This window comes from Balearica regulorum, chromosome 19 (genome assembly GCF_011004875.1).
Source record: "Balearica regulorum gibbericeps isolate bBalReg1 chromosome 19, bBalReg1.pri, whole genome shotgun sequence".
In the NCBI taxonomy this organism is placed as follows: domain Eukaryota; kingdom Metazoa; phylum Chordata; class Aves; order Gruiformes; family Gruidae; genus Balearica; species Balearica regulorum.
In genome coordinates this window covers 6,710,476-6,731,544 of record NC_046202.1, presented here as the reverse complement: position 1 = coordinate 6,731,544, position 21,069 = coordinate 6,710,476, and the positions used below count along the sequence as shown (strand labels likewise).

Below are 21,069 nucleotides of genomic sequence, written 5' to 3'. Positions count from 1 at the left end.
TCCTTCTGTTAAGTCAACTGCTTTAAGGATTTAATCTTGAACAGGTTTAGGTATTGGACACCTTCATAAAAAGAAAAAAACAAAGCTGGTTTTGAATGTTTTTGGTGGAAAAGGGGGTGAAGAGTGGCTGGAAATGTCGGCACGGCAGGGGCCGGCGCTGTACCACCCCCTCCAGCGCTGCGCCCCGGCCTGACAAGACAGCGGGGGGGCGGCTGTACGAGATGAGCCGTCAGCGCTTCGCCGACCCGGAGCCCGTTCCCGGTGCGGCACTGCCCGCTCCGGCCGGCATCACCCGCTCCGGTGGGGCCCGCCCGCCGCCTGGCTCCTCCCGCGGGCGGGGCCGGGCCGCGCGTTGCCGGCGCCGCAGCAGTTTGTCCCCCCCGCGCCACCGTCCGCACGGCCGGCCGGGGTGAGAGGTCGCGGCTGCGTCCCCGGAAGCAGCGGGAGGCGGTGGCGGAGGAGGCGGGTGTCCGGGCAGCGGCGCCGGCAGCGGCTCCCCCCACCCCACCCTCCGGCCCCCTCCCCGTAGCCCCCCGTCAGGGCAGGAGGATGGTACAGAGCCCGTCCGCACGGCAGCCCCGCCGCCTCTGAGCTCCGCCGCTGCCTCCGGGCCTCGACCCTCCCGGCCCGGGGGCCTCTTCCCCCGCTTCGGGCGCCGGTAAGATGGGGACGGGGGTGGCTCTGGCCGAGGGGGCCCGCGGGCCTCCCGTGCCGTGCCGGGCGCAGGGATCCCGGCCGTCGCCAGCCTGGCGCGCCCGGGCGCGGTGGATGTGGGTCGCCTTCGTCCTCCTCCGCCCCGGGGCGGGGTGTGTGGGGGGGTGTCCTGCCGGTGTGCGGCGGGGGGCACCTCCGGGCCTCAACGCCGGGGTCCCGCTGGCGGGGCAGGAGCGGGGCGTTGGGTTGCTCCGGTGCCGGTTGTGTAACGGTGGAAGCGCCGTGCGGGAGCCTCGGCCCGGTTTGCCGGAGCAGAGCGGGTGAGGCGGGGGCATCCCTGCTGTGCCGCCCGCGCCGAGCGGCGGTGCCGGGCGGTGGGTTTGCACATCCGCACGGCGATAAACCGGGCCCTTGGGGCTGGCCGCTCGGCTTTTGTTTTACTTTGCTCTTTCCTTCTACTTTAATAATTTTTAATTAAAAAAAAAAAAAAAAAAAAAAAAGAGGTTGTTAGGTTGAACTTTGTGTGGCATCGTACCAGGAAAAAATAGTGAGAGACAGCAATTCTGGTAGCACTAAAAATATTTCTGTTTCAAAATAGCTTCTGAATAGGGATTCCTTCGTTCCTTTTTTTTTTTCTATTCGCTACGTACCCATATTTTTATCCTCTCTTACTTTTTTGATTTAATTTATGTCTAAAGCCGTTATAATGTTTGTCATAATAAAATTTCTGGCGCATCATGCCTGGAACATGGCTGCTAGATTCCGAACGTTAAATTTGAACCGTATATCGTAATCACAGATATGGACACCGTGGGAGACATTTCTGCCTGACAAGGGAATGAACAGATTACAGCACAGCTTTTCCCCCTCCCTCCACTTTGTTTGCTTTTTTAGGGTTTGTCTTCTCTGGGGAAATTTATTTGCCTGATTAGCTGTAGCGGTATAATTATACAGGTAAATTTACCCTGTTAGATAAACCTTGAGTCTAGATAAGAATTCATGAAGGATTACTCTTCACATCCTCATCAAACTTCTGAGAAGTTTTGCAATTGGAAGTGTATCGTGAGATGAAAGCCTATCGTGGCTGGGTCTGTCCTTTGTGGTAAATCACTACTGTGTTTTTATAAACAGTTGAGTTGTAGGAAATACATTACTAATCCTTTTGCTTCTAGGTTGGACATACAAAATGGTTCTAGGTTCATCTAGTGAGCTGCTGCCACTTCGGTCATCTACCTGCTTTTCCTCTGATCTCCGGGAAGGAGCGATGGCTGCAATCCAACTGCTGGTCAGCAGGTGTCCGCAGGACAGGGGACAACTTTTGTAGGCAGCAGAGATAATACTGAATTGTGCCTGCGAGACCGAATGCTCCTTGACCCTAGATTTAGTCCCATCAAAGAGGATTAAGACCTTAGTAGCTTTGTTATTTCCCATGATTTGAGGAGTGGCTCAGGGCTGGTGGAATGTGATTCTTCTTTCTCGCTTGAAAGACAAGAACTTGAAATGCCGCCTGGTAATACAAAATAGACACTGTGCTCTGTGAGAGGAGAGGAGCATCTGAGGGCAGGAACAAACAGACCTCGGTGTCCTTTGTGTGAGCCGGATGCATCCGGCAAGAGACAGGAGACTGGCACGTCCATCACCCCTGGGTGGATGGCAGGCATACCACAGGAGTGCGGCTCCCTCCTTAAACACTCCCTGACAGTGTTCCTGCAGATCTGTTAGCTGTGATCAGCTGTATTTTGATTTTATTAAATAGTAAAACATTTTTTGTAGAAATGAAGCTGGTTTATCAAATGAGCCGTAAACTAAGTATTAATTAAACTTGTTGGTGTCAGAATTTTGTTGGTTTTCCCAAATCTCCCCTTGCCAAAAGCACGTCTGTGTTGGGGGTTTCATTTTTTGGAGAAGACCGTTCTGACCTGTGAATAAAGCTGGTTCCCAGGACTCAGAACTCTCGGGTTTTGTTTAGGAAGAAAACTTACATGTGCCCTGGCATGTCAGGTTTTGTTAAGTACCGTCTCCATTTTACAGAGAGATAATTAACAAAACCTGAGTTTGGGCAAAGCAAATTAAAGTCCTGTTTCTTTTGACCAGCGGGGGTGAAGTATACAGACATGGTGATATTACTGCCATATCCTTGAGATTTCAGCTGTTGCCCAAGTCCCTTATTTCAGTCCGGTTTGCTGCTGTTTATATTTTCATCTTCACTAGTGGCCGCTGGCTGTTTTCCTACTTCTCTTACACAGCCAGCGTTACCTTCTTTCTACATCCAGAACTCTTATTTTGCCATTCCCACTGAAGCTGCCATTTCCTCATCTTGTCACTCATTTTCTGCTTGTGATTCAAGCTGTGTATCTGTCTGTGTCTGTCTCCTTACAGTTCTCATTACAAGCAACAGTTCTCATTACAAACGGGCTGAGGAGCCTTTTTCTGGCATTTTTCTGTACTGACGCTGCTGAATTCTGTACTGCATTCCTTAATGGGTAGCCTTAATGAAGTCAACGATTAACCTTCTTAAATTGGTCACTAAACCAGTTTTGATTATTAAACTGTTGCTGAGACTTTTCATACTTCCTGAGTGAAGCCCTTCTGTGAGCTGCTTTTGTTTGGCTGTTTCAGTACGGTACACACAGAATTTGATTTGTCATGGAAATTCAACAGATCCTATAAAACCAAATCATTTTACTTTTGCCTTCCTCCTCCAGGCTCTCATGCTAAGCAGCAGTAAGCAGAATAACAATTTTTAATACAACTTCAAAGTCCTTGAGTCTAATATTGTATGTCTTACTGCAGTCCGTATGATTTAGATTACGATAAGTCATGTTGTAAGTCATGACTTTGACTTGTAAAAGTTGGAAGGTTTAAAAAATGCCCAAGCCAGAACTCTTGTATATGAAAGCGTTCTCTTTCCCATGGCACAGGCTCGCTTGGCAAACAGGGCTGCCTGTGTAAAGTTTGGCAGCAAAATGTCTATTTTCAACCAGAGGTTAGGTTTACTTTTATTTTACAGCTGGATGTATTTTAAATTGTGTTTTTCACTTTTAACAAACGTCAGAATTTGAGGTTCATTGAACCAGTGAAAGAGGCTTTCCTCGCGTTGTTTTTATTTCCTGGCTTATAACTTTTCTACTCTTTTCTGGGTCTTCATTTTTTAAAAAATTCGTAGCATTTTAAAAAAAGTATTTGGAACTTGTTTGCATTTGTCTGTTTCTACAAATTTTTTTTTTTAAAGTGGTAAATTAAATTCACCTTTGCTGTCCCAGAAGCATCAGCGGACACACTGCTCAGGTGCTTGTGTTAAATCCACCGCAGACATTCTGAACTACGACACACGTTTGTTGGGAAGGGCTGTTAAGTATCTGGCAACTTCGTGTACACAGATTGAGTAACGTCTGATCCACAAAGTTTCCTTTTTATTTTTTAGCTCATCTACTTTTTATTATAAGATTTCTGTCTTTAAAAAGAATTCTAGTCAGGAAGTTGGGTGTGTGAAATTCAGTATCAATTTGATCCTTAAAATTCACTATAACTCTGACCAAATTACTTCCCTTCCTTGGCTTTGTTTTATGGGGAGAACTGAAATGTTTGCTGTTTATGTAGCTCTTGGGGATGTTGAAATGCTTAATTATGCTTTGAAAAGTGAAACATTCCATGCAAGTGTGAAGCATTTTGCTTCGTTGTGTTCTTGCAAGCCCCATGGCTCTCAGGCTTTAACAACCTGTTTCCTAACCGACGCCATTATCAGAATAACCCGAGGAAAGAGTCTCCTTTTCAACAGGTGACATTCTGTGCTGTACAGCACCTCCTGTCCGCGCTCTTTGCGTGCACAAAGGGCCAGGCCATTTCCTGCCATGCTGCTTCCAGACTCTAGGAAGATGCGTTTGTGGTTGATGGGGTTTTTTTTGGTTGGGGTTTTTTTTATCAGTAAACACATTTGTAGGATAAAATAGCTCAGAAAACTGTCATGAGCCGCAGGCTGGTTTGATCTGATGCACTGTTATCTCCCACTTGCATGCTTTCTTCTTGCACCTTCTTGAGGAGTTTGTACACATCTGGCTGCTGGTTTTTTGGTTGTATTTCATTGCCGTGGATTGAAGGCTCCTAGGTGATGTTTTCATCAACTCTCTTCCTCTGCAAGTCCTGATTACTTCTCTTCCCCTACTTTGTGAAGAAGACTGATGGCATTTACTATGAGTCTGTTTACTTTGTTTTATTTTCTTTAACACTGAAGGACAGGAGAAGGGGAAGAGGATCAGCTGGACAGAAAAAGCATTCTGCTCTGGAGGATTCCCCTCCCTTCGTTCCTCCCAGAGCCAGCTCTGCCTGCCCTTCCACTGCTGGCACAGGTTTTGGGCTGTACAATTTCAGTCCACAGGATCTTGATATGCTTCCTAAAAAAATGAACTGATACAGCTGCAGATACAGGCACCTCCTTTTTTCCATAGATATTGGTATGGTGAAGTAAGTCTTCCTATTAAATTAGTAGGAAAATGCTCTTTTTCTTCCAACTGCATGTTTTATAATAAAAATACCATGTTGTGAAATTGCAACAAAGATGTAAAGAACAAATTTGTTGATTAGCCCCCCCCACTTCCTAAAATAAACTGTAAAAGCTGTAAGGCATAAAAGGGCAGCCTTCTGGTGAGTTCAGAAGCCTCTGTTTAATTTTTATCCTCTTTTCTTAGAAGAAAGGAAGGGGAGATAATAATTGCTGCTGCTCTGAGAACCAGCAGAGGTTTTATTTTCAGTTGTAAGATCAACTGAGGTTGCTTTTGCAAGTTCTGTTCGGCAGGCTGGTGATATTAGATTAGAGGTACAGACGTTCTTATTAATTAGTCTTTATAAAGCTTTGACAGACCATTTTGAATATTCTGAACTTTAATAGGCACACAACTGAGATCTCTTTTGCTTTACTATTTTCGTGGTTTAGGTGTTGGACATCAAGTTTGGTTTGAAGAGAAGAAAACCAAATTAAAGATATTTTTGCTACCTACTACTGTTTACTGTTCTTAAATGAGAGGCACTTTAGTTTGAGATCAACACCATTTCTTTGTTTGCATGTTATTTATGGCTGGTTTGCTAGGAAAATCACAGCTCAGTTGATTTGTGTTTATGAGTGTTTTTCTGGCACGCAACATTATTTTCATTCAAAGTGGTTAACCCTGATGTGACCCATTTCCTAACCCCCGTTGTACTACTAGTAATGGGGCATCTTTGAAAACATAATTGATTTATAAATAAACTGAACTGCACGGTTAAGATTAAATGCTATTATGTGCAATAAGAGGTTCAGGCTTAGAAAACACGCGAGGTCTTAATGGCGTGCTGTTGGATGGGTTGGCGCTGGCCTGATGCCCTTCTCTTCCACCCACAATTTTCTTCCTTAAGGTGTTTCAGTGGGGTGTTTTTAGTATTGAACCCCCCTCAAAATATTTTTCTCCTCTAGACTGTGACTATCTTACATGCACAACAAGAAGGGGAAATATTCGTAAAGAAATTACACGATTTTAAGTTTTCTGGTGGAAAGATGGTAGTCAATATTATGGCAAGAAACATGTAAAAATTATGTCAGATGTTTACTTTCTCTCTTCAAAATTAGTTTTTGGTTTGGTTTTGGGTTTTGGTTTTTTTTCTTTTGGCAACTGCAATTTTACTTTTAATACCTGCTTTAGTACAGCATGCATTTTTAATTGTTGTTAGGAATTCAGTTCCTTTGATATTAAGCCTCGAAACAGGAATTTAATACTTCTGCTGTGACTCATTCCATTGACTTTTGGGTCTGTGCAACAGACTTCAAGATTTTCCTTATTTGTAATTTATTCTTGAAGAACTCATAGGTCTATTTCAGAATTTACCTTTTCTATAATCTTTCATGTACAAATAAGGAGGAATTAAAAATGTTGCTGCTTTGAGGTTACTGTATTCGGTCTTGAGCTATTGTGGAGGAAGACTCCCCGAGGTTGTAGAATGAGTGGCTATTTCCTCGCTTTTTAGATGGTTACCCAATTCTGCGTTTGCCTTCCACTCTGACATATTAACTGTTGTGTGTTTCCATCCTTTAACGTTTTTGTCTTTTTTACTGTATAACAGAATTTCTGGGGCTTGTAGGGTCTGATTTAAGAGCACAATATCTCTCCGGTGCTTGTCGAGTGTTTCCCAATGAGAACCGTCAGCTGTAACTGTGCCTGAACGTGGCGTTTTGTCTTGACGTATACACCTCAATACCGAGCAATTACTTTGGAGTTGGTGGCCAATGTTCCGGGCTGGCAATTTTCATTCTTCCTGTTGCGCTTGAGCTACTTGTTAGGCTGACTGTGGAGATTTTTATTGCACGAGTATTAAAAAGCTTAGCTGGAGTGGAGAGAGGCAGGCAGCAGTTATTAGAGCCGCCTTTTAAATTATTTATTTAGCTAAAAAAGTGAAATCTGATCTTGCTTTTCTGACCTGCCAGGAGGTAATAGCATTTGGTTTCTTTTTTTAACTGTGTGAAAAAGGAATAAAAGTTTAACTGATATTCTTTAAGTTATTCATTTACACAGAGGAAGTTGTTAGTTACAACTAGAGCTGGTAGAAAATAGCATTTGTGTTGTGTTTCTAACAGGTCCTAACAGAAAGGAGGAGTTTAAGTATGTGGACCATTAACCAAACCCCTAAAATCTAGTGGGGATATGTTTTGCTCTACGTGCACTAATTTGTTTCACAAGTTCTTTGATAATTAGTGTTATTTAAGCACTTTATTTCATAAAAAATCGGCAGTTCTTCAGGCAGCAATACGGAAACATTCTCCTCTGTTCTGGTTTGCTTTAACCATGTTCAACTGCTATTTTCACGTCAGTTCTAGTATTGAAATCCACAGTTGTTCCCTTTTCTTTCACAAATGTTCAAAAGGCACATTACGCTTTGGAAATTGCAGCTTATAGCATTTTCTAATTGCTTTCAAAGCCGTTGAGTTATGGGAGCATATTAAGCAACCAGCACTTAAAAGCCGGTGATCTCTTACATAAAAATATTAGCCCAAATATTTTATATGTATGCTTTTCAGTGCATCCAGTTTTATGGCTGATTTTAGACCCTGTGGTAAACAAGGATGCTAATGGAGCTGTTGGAAGCCCCTTTGAAAAGGGATCACCGTACTGTATATGCTCTGGGTGACATTCAGCTTTGATTAAATACTGTAATAAAGCCCGCATCTGTGTTATTTTCAAAAGGAAATCCAGAAGGGAGCACTGAATAGAACTCTGCTTTTGGTTTATCTTTTGATATTTTTTTTTTCCATCTCAACATGTGTCTCCAATGTTTCTAGATGGAGCGTTTGGGATTTTTAACTAGGGCTCATTTAAGTAATTTGCTGCCAGTGACAAGATAGGAGGCAGAACGTACAGACGCGCAGTTCGTACCCAGCGTGATCCTTGCCAACACCAGCTCTCCCTTTCCCTCTCAGTCCTGCCGCCTTCTGACGCCTTCACTGGCCTGTTGGCCATAACACGGCTGGGTTTGGACAAAGATAGAAGTTCTGGTAAGGTGCACATTTGTCATCACCTTTTCTTTCCTCTCTTTTCCTTCTCTCCATCCTTTCTCTGCACTGTGGTTTTCACTCTCAGACACACCCTGTATTTTTGTAGAGGTGTTTGCAGCACACATTCTTGCTGATAAAAAGTTGCGGGCTTTCCTGGTCTTTGCAGAGCGGATGAAAATTGGTTGATGGTGTAAAATAGTAAACCCAGGATGTGATCTTGTGCTCTGGAGTGAACCCTGTTTCAGCAGATTTCACCGAGGAGAGCAAGTAGGTGTATGGGGAGGAGACGAGGAAAGTCAGTGTGCACAACTTGGAGTTGTGTTATTGCCACAGGACCTCGGGTCTCTTCTCAGTGAGTTGAATTTTCCCCTCTCTGGGGCAGTTTTGCAGGTTTTGTCAATATTCGTTCTGTTAAGAATAACAGAAGCATTTCTGCCAGTAAAATCTTGAGTAGACACCAGAAAGTTGTGATGATTGTACGTGGTGGGATCTGAAAACGACTTTGAAAGCTTGTCCTTTCCCCTTCTCTTGCTTTCTTTTAAACCAATAGATCAGCTCAAAGATCACTCTCTCCCTTGCCCTCTTTCTCAAAACCCATCCCTCTCTCATCCTCAGACTTACCGCTCTTCAGCCGTGCCACATCTGGATTGTAAATGACATGTGCTTCCAATAAAAGTCAGTGAGAATCACTCAGACCTGCAGGGACCAGAGTCCCTGACTTAATTAAATGTTATCAGAGCTGTATGAATGCTCCAACATTAAACATTGCAGTGCTGAATTCTTTAGATGCTACTCCTGAAGATCACCTCTTGCTATGAATTTTGGGGATAAGCAACACATTGCTAGGACCAGTTGCTGCCTTTCTAGTTTAGTTGGGATTAAAGGCCTTTTCAACCACGATTTTAGGTAAGACAAAGATAAGAGGTTTGCTTGAAGTTCCTTCCTTGCAGAGCTTCTGAAGCAGATGCTGCAGGGCTGCTCTTTACTACTGGACTGTTTGCTTTTCATTGTGAGTGGAGGTGGGGAAGCTTAGTTTGGGTCTTTCTGCTCTGCAAATGAAAATTCAGAAGGGGAATCAGGGAAAATATTATATTTTGGATAAAAGTTAATGATTCAGTACATTTCTTCAGCATGTGTAGGATCCTCTCTTTATTTACAGACTCTAGCAAAAGTTCTCTAGATTCTGCAAGAATCAAATAAAGAAAGGAGTCTTTTGGCCTCCACCCTAATGCAGTTGTTAGGTGTTTCTGGCCACGGGATTCTTGATGCAGAAGCCTAAAATGACATAGGCTGCTTCTCGGATCCCGTTTTGGAGGTAGAGGCATTTGGGGCTAGGGATGGGGCAAAGGGAGATCTTTAAGGCTTCAGCCTCAGTTTTGAAGGTATGTGCAAGGATGTACAAAGCTTGATCTGTGCGCTGCATTACAACTCCATCCACACTGAATTCAAATATCGCTGGTATTAAAGTGTAGCAGTGTATATCCTGCCTGGATGTGTGGGGAAAGAACAGAACTGGTTTATTGCTTATCAGCGATGTTTGTCTGTGCTAGATGTTGTCCTCATTTCTAAAATCTGTTCCTAGCTGGCAATTTCAGGTGCTGAGAAGGTGATGTCGAGCATGTTTTGATTTGTGCTTTATGTAAGGCACACTGAGTCTGTGTTCAATGAACAGTACAGAGTCATATAATTGAATCTCATTTTAGTATATATTGTTGTCAAACTTTTTGTCTTATGTGATCTACCAGTCCCCACCCATAACACAAATAGCCCAGCCACTCTGTTGTAATACTCTTTGTTTTCAGGTGAACAATCAGAATAATGTTCAACATAAACCTGTTGGAGAACCTGAAGGTTTACATCAGCAGTCGACCTCCGCTTGTGGTCTTTATGATCAGTGTAAGCGCGATGGCAATAGCTTTTCTGACATTGGGTTATTTCTTCAAAATCAAGGAGATCAAGTCACCAGAAATGACAGAGGTAGGTACAAAAAGTTCCTGAGCTAAACAGTGGGAATACTAATTTGAAAAACATGCCCAGAGCTAATGAGTTATTTTCCCCCTGCTCCCAAGAACCCTCTCAAGGGAGTGCACAGAGTCTTGGGAGATTGTCTTCATTTATACTTTCCTCTAATTTCATAAGGAAAGAGGCTATTGGTTTGAATGTTTGAATAGTCTTGTTTTATTTCAAGGATGAGGTCAAATCATCTGACGTGGATCATCCCTGCTATGGCCGGAAGCCTTTCTTGCCTTTCTTCTTGCTCTGTTGTGTCAGCTAGCTTGTTTGTTAAACGTCTTACCTAATAGTACTATTCTGTAATGAGGGAAGCCTTGCTAGAAACCACTCATACCCTGAGCATGGCGAGAACGGACCAAGTCAGTACATTCCTTTTGTAGTTTAAAGGAGAATATTCTGCTGCCGCGCTGAGCAGCGGTCAGGCGGTGGCTGGGATCAAACGCGTCTAATTTTTGTAAACCACTTGCCCCGTTGTTGAGATAGCCGTGGTGGTATCTGTGCTTGCTTTGTAAGCCATGTAATTTTTGTTAAATGGCTAGGAACTGCGAGCAGGATGGTACATATTGAGGTCTGCACTGCTCCAGAGAAGTGGCAGCCAACAGTTAACTTGCTAATCTGGTTGAAATCTTCACATTTGTTTTAAGGACTGGAATACTTTCCTCTTGAGGTTTAATGATTTGGACTTCTGTATATCTGAGAATGAAACCTTAAAGCATCTCATCAATGATACCACAACTCCCGAAAGTACCGTGACTAGTGGACAGGCGAGATCTTCTACGCAGTCTCCGCAGGCTCTTGAGGACTCCGGTCCAATAAACATCTCTGTTACAATCACGTTGACGCTGGACCCGCTCAGACCATTTGGCGGATATTCTCGCAATGTCACACATCTGAGTTCCACAATTTTTGGACACCAAATTGGACTCTCAGGTATGCAAGACTTGACCTTTATAAATTTGAATGAGAACTACGTAATTTGAATGAGAACTACATAAACAAATAAAAATTCACCAGCTTATTATTGATGAGATTATTTTTTTGCTTAGAACATATGTGTGTTTCCTGATTTGCTGTGAGTATATTGCTATATAAAGCCCTTCACTTGTTTGCTAGCAAAACATTTCCCTGCATTCAGCATGGATAAGAACCTGCAGGTTTGCCAAGGTTAGGCTTTGCGGTTTTAAATGATTAACCTAATGACAATGGAAGGTAATTTTTAAGCCAACAAAATTCCAAGCAACAAAAGCTTCTGCAGTGACTATCTGCAGTTCTATCTTGATACATCTTCAAGTCCTTAACTCACATTTTAAAGGCATTAATGTATATCCATTAGAGATGAAGTGGCATGTTGTCTGAAAAAAATAGTTTATGTAAAATGCACACATGAATAAGCTTTAATATCCCAAACAGCAACAAATAAGATGCTTAAAATTTCTGTGGTGTGAAGAGACTGATCTGCTATGTGGCTGCCCCGCCAGTAAGTTTTGAGAGGTGATTGTAGAAAATTAGTAGAAATTGATAATAGAACCTCATTGAATTTTAGCTTTTAGCTAGGGTTGCATTTTATAATAATGCCTGAAGGTGTCTTGAACCTCAGAGACCTGTGAAGAGACATTTACCATAGCTGTAAATCTGTATTACTGTATTTTATGTTGTTGTTTTGTTGTGGCTTTAAGATCTATCAAACGCAAGTTCCATTTCCAGTAGCCTGGATTTATTTTCAGTATGAACATATCCGTGTGGAGTTAACGTACATTACTTAATCTGCAGTTCAATATCAGCTGGCACCTTTTTGTCTACACGACTATCTCCAGTTTGAAAAGTAAGCATCAGAAAAAGCAAATGTGGAACAAAGTCTATGGGAGGAGAAAGGCTAAAGATCTGTGATTTTACTTACTAATAAAGTTCTCTGATCACACATGAATTCACTCATTAAATAGCGAGTTTTTCATTTATGGAAGGAGCCTAATGACCCCGCTGCTTCTGGGGGCAGGAGAGATTAGAAAGACCAGCAGCTGGGGTTTTTGTAGATTGGTTTGAGTTGTTTTGGTTTTTAACTTTCTTTTTGCTCTTTTTGTTGATAGTAAAGATCCTGGATGCCTTCAAAGGTACAGATTCAGGGCGGTGATTGCTGCCTTAGTCATTTGCACGTTATCCTTATCCTAGTGATTGTTGCTCAGATACTTTTGTGAACGAAAACCAGCTTTCCTTCTCTCTTTTCTCAAAGGCAGAGAATCCCATGAGGAAATAAATATTACATTCACCCTGCCGGCTGCCTGGAATTCAGATGACTGCGTTCTTCATGGCCACTGCGAACAGGTTGTGTTCACAACCTGCATGACTGTGACAGCAGCCAGCAATGTGTTTCCTGTCACCGTGTAAGTGCATTTTAAACATTGACTGGTTACTGGGTGATTAATTCCTCAACTGGTTCTCTGAGGTTGTTACTTCCTGATGAATGTTATTGTTGACTGTGGAAATTATGTACCTGAACTATAGCCCCTACCTGCCTTTCAACATGCTACTTGTGATTTGGACTTCAGTAGGAACAAAGGAATCTGTGAATATTTAAGAAAGATACCCTATAATTTAGTTTCACTACCTTGTGTGAGAGCTAAGGCTTGACACTGCGGTTCTTAGCCTCTTCCCTGCAGAGAGATCAGCATAAGCCGAATGCTGCTGTGCTGCCATACCGCAGCAGGTACAGACCTTTCATCAAAATAGTTTCCCTTTGTCTTCTCTCGACTGACACTATGCAATACACCCTGGAGAACCAGCAGATAGATAAACACGACTATGTAAAGCCTTAGGAAAACCAGTGCTTTTCTAATTAAGCTAGGGGATGTTGACTTAGTGGAACAACATGCAGTTAAATTCTAATCTTAGTATAGGAATCATATGGTTTTTATACACTCTTTTGGTTAAGCTTTGGTTTTTGTTGTTGTTTTTGGAATTTCCAAAATAAAACTGTGTTTTATGTTGCTGTTGAGAAGACTGGGCTTGTCACGGTTCTAAAAGTTAGCCTTACTGAACAGGGAGAATGGCAATTAGGGTGCTAATTATTTCTGTTTTTCTGCAGTCAGCCACCACATTGCGTTCCTGAAACATACAGCAATGCTACACTTTGGTACAAGATCTTTACCACAGCAAGAGACTCTAATACAAAATATGCACAAGATTATAACCCTTTCTGGTGTTACAAAGGAGCAATTGGAAAAGTGTATCATGCTTTAAATCCCAAACTAACTGTTATAGTTCCAGATGTAAGTGCCCTGGTGGTTTTATGTGTTATGTTGAATAAATGCTTAGCTCTGTTTTAATTGAATATGGTTCAGTTCATGTCCTAAAGTCGTCATGTTCAGTGCTGGTTTATTATGTAGGGCAAGGGTTGAGAGAGGGTTGGATCTGCTTTACCCCTGGTGCATGATGGTCTTTTCCATGTGCCTCACAGCTTTTAATAACTAACATTTATATTTTGAAATTGTTTGACAAAAGACACTGTCAGTATATGGGAAGAGATCTCTAGACCAGATTTTTATTATGAGGAACATTTTGGCTCTTTATGTGCCACAATTAGGAATCACTTTCATTACTATGCCAGCTGTGTAAAGGGGAGAAAGTTGATTCATTAAGTAATTTCTGTGCTGATCTGATAATTATTGCTTTAATATAAAATGCCAGCTATTGGTGCATTGTCAGTAAATGGTTTTAATTCTCTGTGCAGGATGATCGCTCTCTAATAAACCTGCATCTCATGCATACCAGTTACTTTCTTTTTGTGATGGTGATTACAATGTTCTGCTATGCAGTTATTAAAGGCAGACCAAGCAAACTGAGGCAAAGCAATACAGAATTCTGCTCTGAAAAGGTGAGTCTGTGTAATAACAAAATATTGACTCTGATAAGAAAACATAGAAAACCTCCTTTTTTACATAGTACAGACTGGTTTCTCTTATCTCTGGAGATGTAGATTTAATTCCCTTTCAAAGAGACATGGGTGTTGCATTGTGGACAGTACTGACGGGTGCTAAAAATATGTGTATGTGCTTCATAGATCCTCAGAGTTAGATTTCTCTCCTGCAGAAGTGGATTATTGCAGTTTAGTAAGTGCTGTAATGCAACTCTTCTGCCGTAATTTGATGTTACTTGCGCTGTTTTGTATTAGGCATTGAATAGATAGCATTGAGTAGTTTTTATTTATCTTTTATCACAACAGACTGAAAACTTTGAATAAAACATGATATTTAACTCTAATGGTTGTTAATCAGATTTAAATTAAAACAATGACAAAGCTATTGAAACAGTCATTATTCAATACTGCATTGGAGACCTGTGCTTTGCTTGAAGGATTAAATATGAATATATTTAATTGTGAAGTAGGAAGCTAATGTTGGCACCTTTTGATCTTAATGATATTTTGCAGTGTAAGCTGGTTTGATTTTTTTTTTGTGGATTTTTTCTTTTTAATTGATTATGCTCAGTACAAAACACCTTCAGACTTACTTTGATTTCCTTTCCAAGTTAGATTTTTCAAGGTTCTTTGAAAAGGCGAGGACAGATGTGCCAGCTGCGTGGCGATAAGTAATATCACTGTTACAGGATTAAGAATTTGACTTTTAATTAAATGTTTTCTTTTTCTTTTTGTTTAGGTTGCTTTGTCAGAAGCATAATCCATCCTCTCCTTTTACTGAGAATGACTGAGAACCGTAATCATTGCCTGCTGAACCCAGAATGGGTCTTAACACTCTGTGAATACATTATCTTGCAATGTTGGTTTATTCCAACCAAAGACATTTCAAGTGCCTGTAATTGATTTGTACATATTTATAAAAGTATATTCAGAATAGGTCAGATGATGCACTTGTTCCGCATTGTAGTGCGGCCGGAAACTTTCAGTCTTTACCTGTGGACATAGCCGAATGTTTGTGTAGATATGTTTAGTGATATGGCTACATATAGTCAGAGCAAGATATTTTTGTCTAGCTGCATCTGGGCAGATTAAGATGCCTTTGCAAGTGTCTCAAACAAACCAACAGATCTTTGTTTTTTGCCCAATGATATGTACAGTGTGTTTGAAACAGTATGCACCTTTGATATAATACTGCATTTCCAAAGCCACCAATCTACATGAATTAAATGTGTATTTGTGTGGCCTAATACTTTCTTCCATTTGCTCCTTGCTTGCAAGAAAAGATATCAACATTTTAGATTTTTTTTTTTGAAAAAAGACATACATATTCACATTTTAATAGTGCTGTTTTTAGGACAAACTTGTGCTTTTATTCATAGTAAAAAAAAATAAGAAGTGAAGTCCCATTTTAAAATGTTTCTTCTTGAAAAGTGCTAAGTTTGATCCCCCCCCCCATTTGGCTTGCTGAATGCCAGAGAATCAGTCAGCATAGAGACTGTCTGGAAAGCTTTCCACTTGGCCTCCCATCCACAGCCCTCAAACCAGGATTGCATGTCTCTGCTGCAGAGCAGCTTTCTGTACACTTTTTTTTTTTTTCTAGAAGGTGAAACTTAATAAAAAGCTGTATTGTATTAACAGTCTGTTGGGGCTCTGCACAGCCTTGGGCAAGTGCAAATAATGAAAGGAGAAGAAATCCCATAGTCTGGTATAGAGCTTCACTTTGGGACTCTCCATCCATCTCTGAAGGGCAGCTGAAAATGACACTTTTATTAGCTTTGTCCGATTTCCATTTCATGCTGTCCACTCAGGGGAAAATGACAAGGAGAGAACTAAGGGCTGTTGTGATTAAGGTCAAAGAAACCACACAGTGCAACACACACCGCTCTCTGTGTCCATTCTGAAACTGGAGGGTTTATCCTGTGCATTTCTCCCTTTCCCATTCTGGCTTTTGCTGTTTCTTTCTGGCTTCTTATTATGTAGCCTCCTTAATTTTCAGGAGTCAGGGTTTTCCTGCAGACATTTCCACCACTGCTTTTAAAATCTCACTGGTTGCCTTAATTGACCCTTTCATCTTGTCTTTCAGCTTTCTTGTCAGGTACTATAACTGGAGGTCGGCATACATACACACAATGCTTTTTTTTTTTTTTTTTTTTTCTTTTCCCTCCTCCTTTGGTAAGTTCTGCTCTAAAATACACAGAAGAAGAAACCCAAGTCAAAAAACTCACAGTCTCAGTTATGCTGGCATAAGATTCTTAGTTTATTACCTGTAGACACTATTGAACAGTAACCTACTGGTCTTGGATGTATGGGACTTCAGTAAGTTCACGAGTCTTCAGAGTGTTCGAAGCAAAATGGTCTCACTTTTCTTCGGAACATCTTACCTTTATAGAATTTCAGTTACTTAAGTGGCGTTAACTAACATGTGTTTTTCTCTGGGGATGTTAAGGCAAAGCTTTAGAGATGGCCTAGTTTGAAGTCGAGGGATAAAATGAAGCTTCCAGTTTTCTCCTGATGCTGCTATGAGCTAATAGTGCTTCGCTGAAATGAATTGGTGAAGTCAAAACAGGTAGATGGCTTCTCATGAAAACTGTCCAATCTGTTCCTAATTCACACATACCCAGCCTTCTGCATTAATACTGACTTCTAGAGTTGCCTATGAGGGTGGCTTGATCTGGGGACCAAAGGCAGGAAGAGGAAGCGGATTGGGGTGGTGGTGCAAATTCTGGAAATACCTAGAAAACACCCAACACAACACAACTCTTTTTTAAAAAAGAAAAGCATTTCTGTTTCAGCAAATAAAAAAAATCAAACTCTAAATGTCCAAACAGGAATTTGGTCTGTTGGGGAAAACGGGATTTTTTTTAACTCTGTTTTTGCTACTTGGTAATTAGAGGAGCCTGCTTTGCACCTTACCACCCACTGTATTGAAGAACCCAGAAATACTAAGATTGCAGCCCACGAACCCAAAGGGGAAATGTTAAAGAGTTGTGATTTTTGGCCTTAGTTTATCCCTTTGCACCCCTGTATTGCAGCGGAGAGGTAAGGGTGTCCATCGGGTTGAGATGCTGCAATACTGAGGAGTACTGGATTGTTCCTAGGCGCAATGTACAAAAGTTAAATGCAGCCAAACAGAAGCGTAAAAACTTAATATTAAAGTTCAGATCATATTGATCTTTCCTTTTTTGTTTTCTTTTTCTTTTTAACTATGACTTGAATCAGTTTTGATTCTATTTGTACGTGTTTTCTTGTTCTTAGAAAGCTGCCATTTTGTTTTGCATTTTTCTTTGGCATTACATAGAAAATCTGAGCCTTGGTTTTCAACCCTCTGCAGGTGATTGTAGGGTTAAGATGGCTTTTGTTTGTTTGTTTTCTTCTTACATTTCACTTGTCTTGTTGCATGATGGTTAATAGCTGATTTGGAAATGACATTTCTCTCCTAGATTAATTTTGTGTTTGTAAGATGTGCATATTGCTTTGCAGAATAAAAAAGATGAAGTTTATTCTGTTGTCTTTATTTCTACTGCCTAGTTGCTGCGGAGGTTTCATAAATCATCTGTTATATGGACCACTAGAGGAAATCGGTAGTGAAAGTCCACAACAGATTGGAATTTCAAACCCTTTGTTGGTGCAGTGAGCACCTTACATAAACTTTTTTTTTTTCTTTTGTGTATCATGGGGTTGGGCAAGTAGCTGGTGCCCATGGTGAGAAATGCAGAATTTGTGACCTGGACCCGTCTCTCCTGTTGCTCTTCCCTGATGATGATCAGGCCTTCTGCTGCCTCCTCACTACATCTGCTGTGTAACTTACTCAGCTGAACCACAGGGCATTTCAGAGTGCCTGCAGGTGACCGGAGGTGGTTGGAGGACGGAGGTGGGTGGCTGTTGAAATCAAGATAATGTGATTTGTGAAATTCTAGTTCCAGTTACTGGGCAGCTGGAACAAGTTGCACCTGGCTGGCTTCAGTGCTTGAGAGAGTAGGAAAAACATACTGTGTTGTGCTCCTGGAAGCTTGTGAAAAGTGCGGCACGGCGGCCAGCCTGTCTTGCTTGTCCAAAAAAACAAAGCATCCAAACGGTGCCCATTCAAATCTGGTGGCGAATGGCAGCATCATTAAAAAGCAAACCTGCGACATTGTTTTATAATTTTTACTGGGGCGAGGGACTCTGAGAATTAGTAGAAGAAAGTGATTTTAATAGAATAGTTTTACAAATCCCCTTGGTATGGCTCTAGGAAACCTGGCCAGCTCTGAAATGCCTGCCCTGAACGAGCATTAATGCCCCGTGTTAGCATGGCCTCAGCTTTGAGTGAGTCTGCGCTGTTTTAATTAGCAAAGCAGTCGCCTTTGGCCTCCACTGAATTCTGTCCCTCAGCCAGCAAAGAGGAAGAGAAAGGCGGTCGGACGTGTATTCACTTGTTTTCTGTTAAACAAACTCTCTTTCATAACTTGGGCAGCCACTATTTGGCAAGTGCATGGCTTTGTTCAGTGAGTTTTATAGAAGTACAACTTCCTTGAAGAAAATCCTGTTTTCATAGCTCTTAGTGCATAGAGTTACACTTGAGTAAACTTACAGGAGGATGTACGGTGAGTTCCCACTGAATAAAAAGTCCTTGGCAAAATCAGTTTGTGATTGAATCCATTTTGTTCTAAAGTAAAGATCAGCAACCTGCTGCCTGGAATATGGCTATAATATTCCTTCACATAGGAAGTCTTGCTGTAATTTAGTGCCCTAGTCTTAACTCAGGTTCCTTCCAGGCCCCCTCCTGGCTCTTGATAGTATGAGCAGCTTAAAACTAGGTGTTACAAGCAGGTAGTACAATGGGGGGGGGGGGGGGAAGGAAGACTGTTTTGCTGATGTGACAGGACGTTTGCAGGTGCTGGAAGGGTGGGGTGAGCAGGAGGGATTCATTTGATAACACTGTAATCAGGTTGTTTGCTCATAATGATGATGTTTGTTATCAAACTAAAATAAGGGCAATGAAAAACTATGTAAAGCTTGCTCATCTGGAAAAAATGCACGTGTTGTGTTTGCAATCAGATTACATCGAACGTTAGCAGGCTGCTACAGATTGGGATGAGAAGTACCATCTGCCATCAGCGATGGCATTTCTTTAATCGGTTGCTTTGTGCCAAATATTTTGGTATTGCGTGAAAGTATTGCTGAAAACGAGGAACGGCATCTGCCTTCTCCAGCAGTGCCTTCTTTTGGCAAGCAAATTGCTTTAGCCCTCTTTTTAAAACAGAGAGTTCTAAAGAAATGTTGTTCTCAAAAGTTCATATGAATGAGTATGCTGGCAGCTGCTGAAATTTGGATTGTAAATTCTCCTTTTCCCTCCAGCTGTAATCAAAATTGTGCTAGTGATGAATTGCCTGGCAGAGTGAGAAAATAAAGCTGTAGCTAACGGTAGAAACCCATGTGTGTGTCAAGCTCTTGCAACTTGTTTGTCTGCTGTTAGTTGGCTCGGTGACTTTCAAAATTTTGATTTCTGAGCCCCACAAATATCTTCCTCAAAGATGCCCGAAAAGTTGGAAACACAAAGGTTCCTGTGTTGGCACCTTATTACCTGGGGGGTTTGTCTGTTAGCTGGTGCCAACTTTTCAGAGGTAGCCTGGGGACTTACCTCGAGGTGTCCGTGAATCCCGGGTTGAAAACAACTCAGCTAAATAAATAGGAGCCATGCTGAGAAGCAAGGTGCAAGCTTGCTGGATTCAGATCTTCCTTCAGCGCTGATGCCAAGGCGTTCCTGTCCCTTGGTGCACCACACCGGCTCACGGGACACCTGGGTGCCTCACTAGGTGACTTGGGTGGCTTGCTTTGTGTCTGCAGGTCTCAGTTTCTCCTTTATAAAGGGCTTTTACAGCTCTGCTAAGTGCTATGACCTTTACTGAGAGCAGTAACTTACCCGTGGCTAGAAAATGCATCTGATTGACCGTGCTGCTACAAGGAGGGGGAGGCTGTGCCCCAACCTGCAAGGCTTCCTGGCAGAACCAATATTCCCAATGTACCTTTTGAAAGTGTTTCTTTACAGGATGTTAAATAAACATAGATTTCCTTGTGCTATCTCTGTTGTTAGCTCCTTGCAACATGATTCTTGCACCTCAGTGAAATAAATAACTGTAAGATTTCAGCTGTAGCTACAAAAAATCCCCACTACAATCCATGAACCAGCTTTTTCATAGGCCTTATTACTGTTTACGAATAAAACATTTCACAATACACTATATTATCATTTAGCCTTTGAAAAGATCCCTTCTGGTAATGACCCTTACCTGCTAGCAAGAAGGGGGCTTTACAGCAAGGAAGATGGCAATGTCTTCTTTACAGTCTTGGTATAAAGAGTACAACCACGGAGTAGTCGTGTCTGGGGGGAAAGGGTGAGAGCCCAGAAGCAACTCAGGGAAGGTGAGTGACTGAAAAACATGGGTGAACCTGTTATGTCCTTGTACCCATTTTACCCCAGTGTCCTGTATGAACAAAAACAACATCTTCTAGCAGGCACAAGTAGGTAAGAAATGTGATTTTGTGACCCATAGATGGGGTTTTTGCTGCTTGCATCTCCTCCTGGCAGCACTCACCACAGCTCAGCACCCCAAGCAGGATTTTCACCCTGGAGTTTAATTCTGTTTCCCTGGACTCTTACCCCTTTCCTTCCTTTGGTAGCAGCATTTACTGAGCAGCTGGGGCCAGTTACTGCCTGCTCTGTTGTGGGGGTCTCAGGTGAGTGGATTTATCATTTAGCAGACTAACATGGACTTGCAATCTCATGCATGCTAGTTTTGCTCTGGCATTTAGCACAGCTGGAGGCTGTTGAGGTGGAGCTGGTCGTTACCCACAGGAGATGCTGATCACCCGATGGCCCCTCACGTTGGGGGCTGTGATTGAACTGGGGCAGTCACCATCTGGCATTCCTGCTGCTCCCTGGCCAGTGGGGTGACTTGTCTTTCCAGGGAACCCTGGAGAGGTATTTCAGGCAGTA

The 21,069-nt window shown here is 42.1% G+C and overlaps 1 protein-coding gene across 2 annotated transcripts; it reads left to right on the top strand.

The window, feature by feature from the left end:
* The first annotated feature begins 398 nt into the window (after positions 1-398).
* Positions 399-17,593, top strand: TMEM248 (transmembrane protein 248). 2 transcript variants are annotated; one of them, XM_075771233.1, is made up of 7 exons: positions 399-658; positions 9,973-10,147; positions 10,828-11,113; positions 12,411-12,561; positions 13,263-13,446; positions 13,908-14,051; positions 14,833-17,593. In XM_075771233.1, exons 2-7 carry the CDS (start codon positions 9,989-9,991, stop codon positions 14,851-14,853), a joined length of 945 nt encoding a protein of 314 aa, XP_075627348.1. In that variant the 5' UTR covers positions 399-658; positions 9,973-9,988; the 3' UTR covers positions 14,854-17,593. The 2 variants fall into 2 exon arrangements, with proteins under 2 accessions (XP_075627348.1, XP_075627347.1); XM_075771232.1 differs by lacking the exon at positions 399-658 and adding an exon at positions 8,153-8,170.
* The last annotated feature ends 3,476 nt before the right edge of the window (positions 17,594-21,069 follow it).

What these genes read in the sequence shown, in the direction of transcription:
- TMEM248 (XM_075771233.1), top strand. Translation starts at nt 9,989, where the DNA reads ATGTTCAACATAAACCTGTTGGAGAACCTGAAGGTTTACATCAGCAGT. An exon ending in AGTCACCAGAAATGACAGAG is followed by an intron (nt 10,148 to 10,827) that starts GTAGGTACAAAA and finishes ATTTGTTTTAAG; the next exon opens with GACTGGAATACTTTCCTCTT. An exon ending in TAACTGTTATAGTTCCAGAT is followed by an intron (nt 13,447 to 13,907) that starts GTAAGTGCCCTG and finishes TTCTCTGTGCAG; the next exon opens with GATGATCGCTCTCTAATAAA.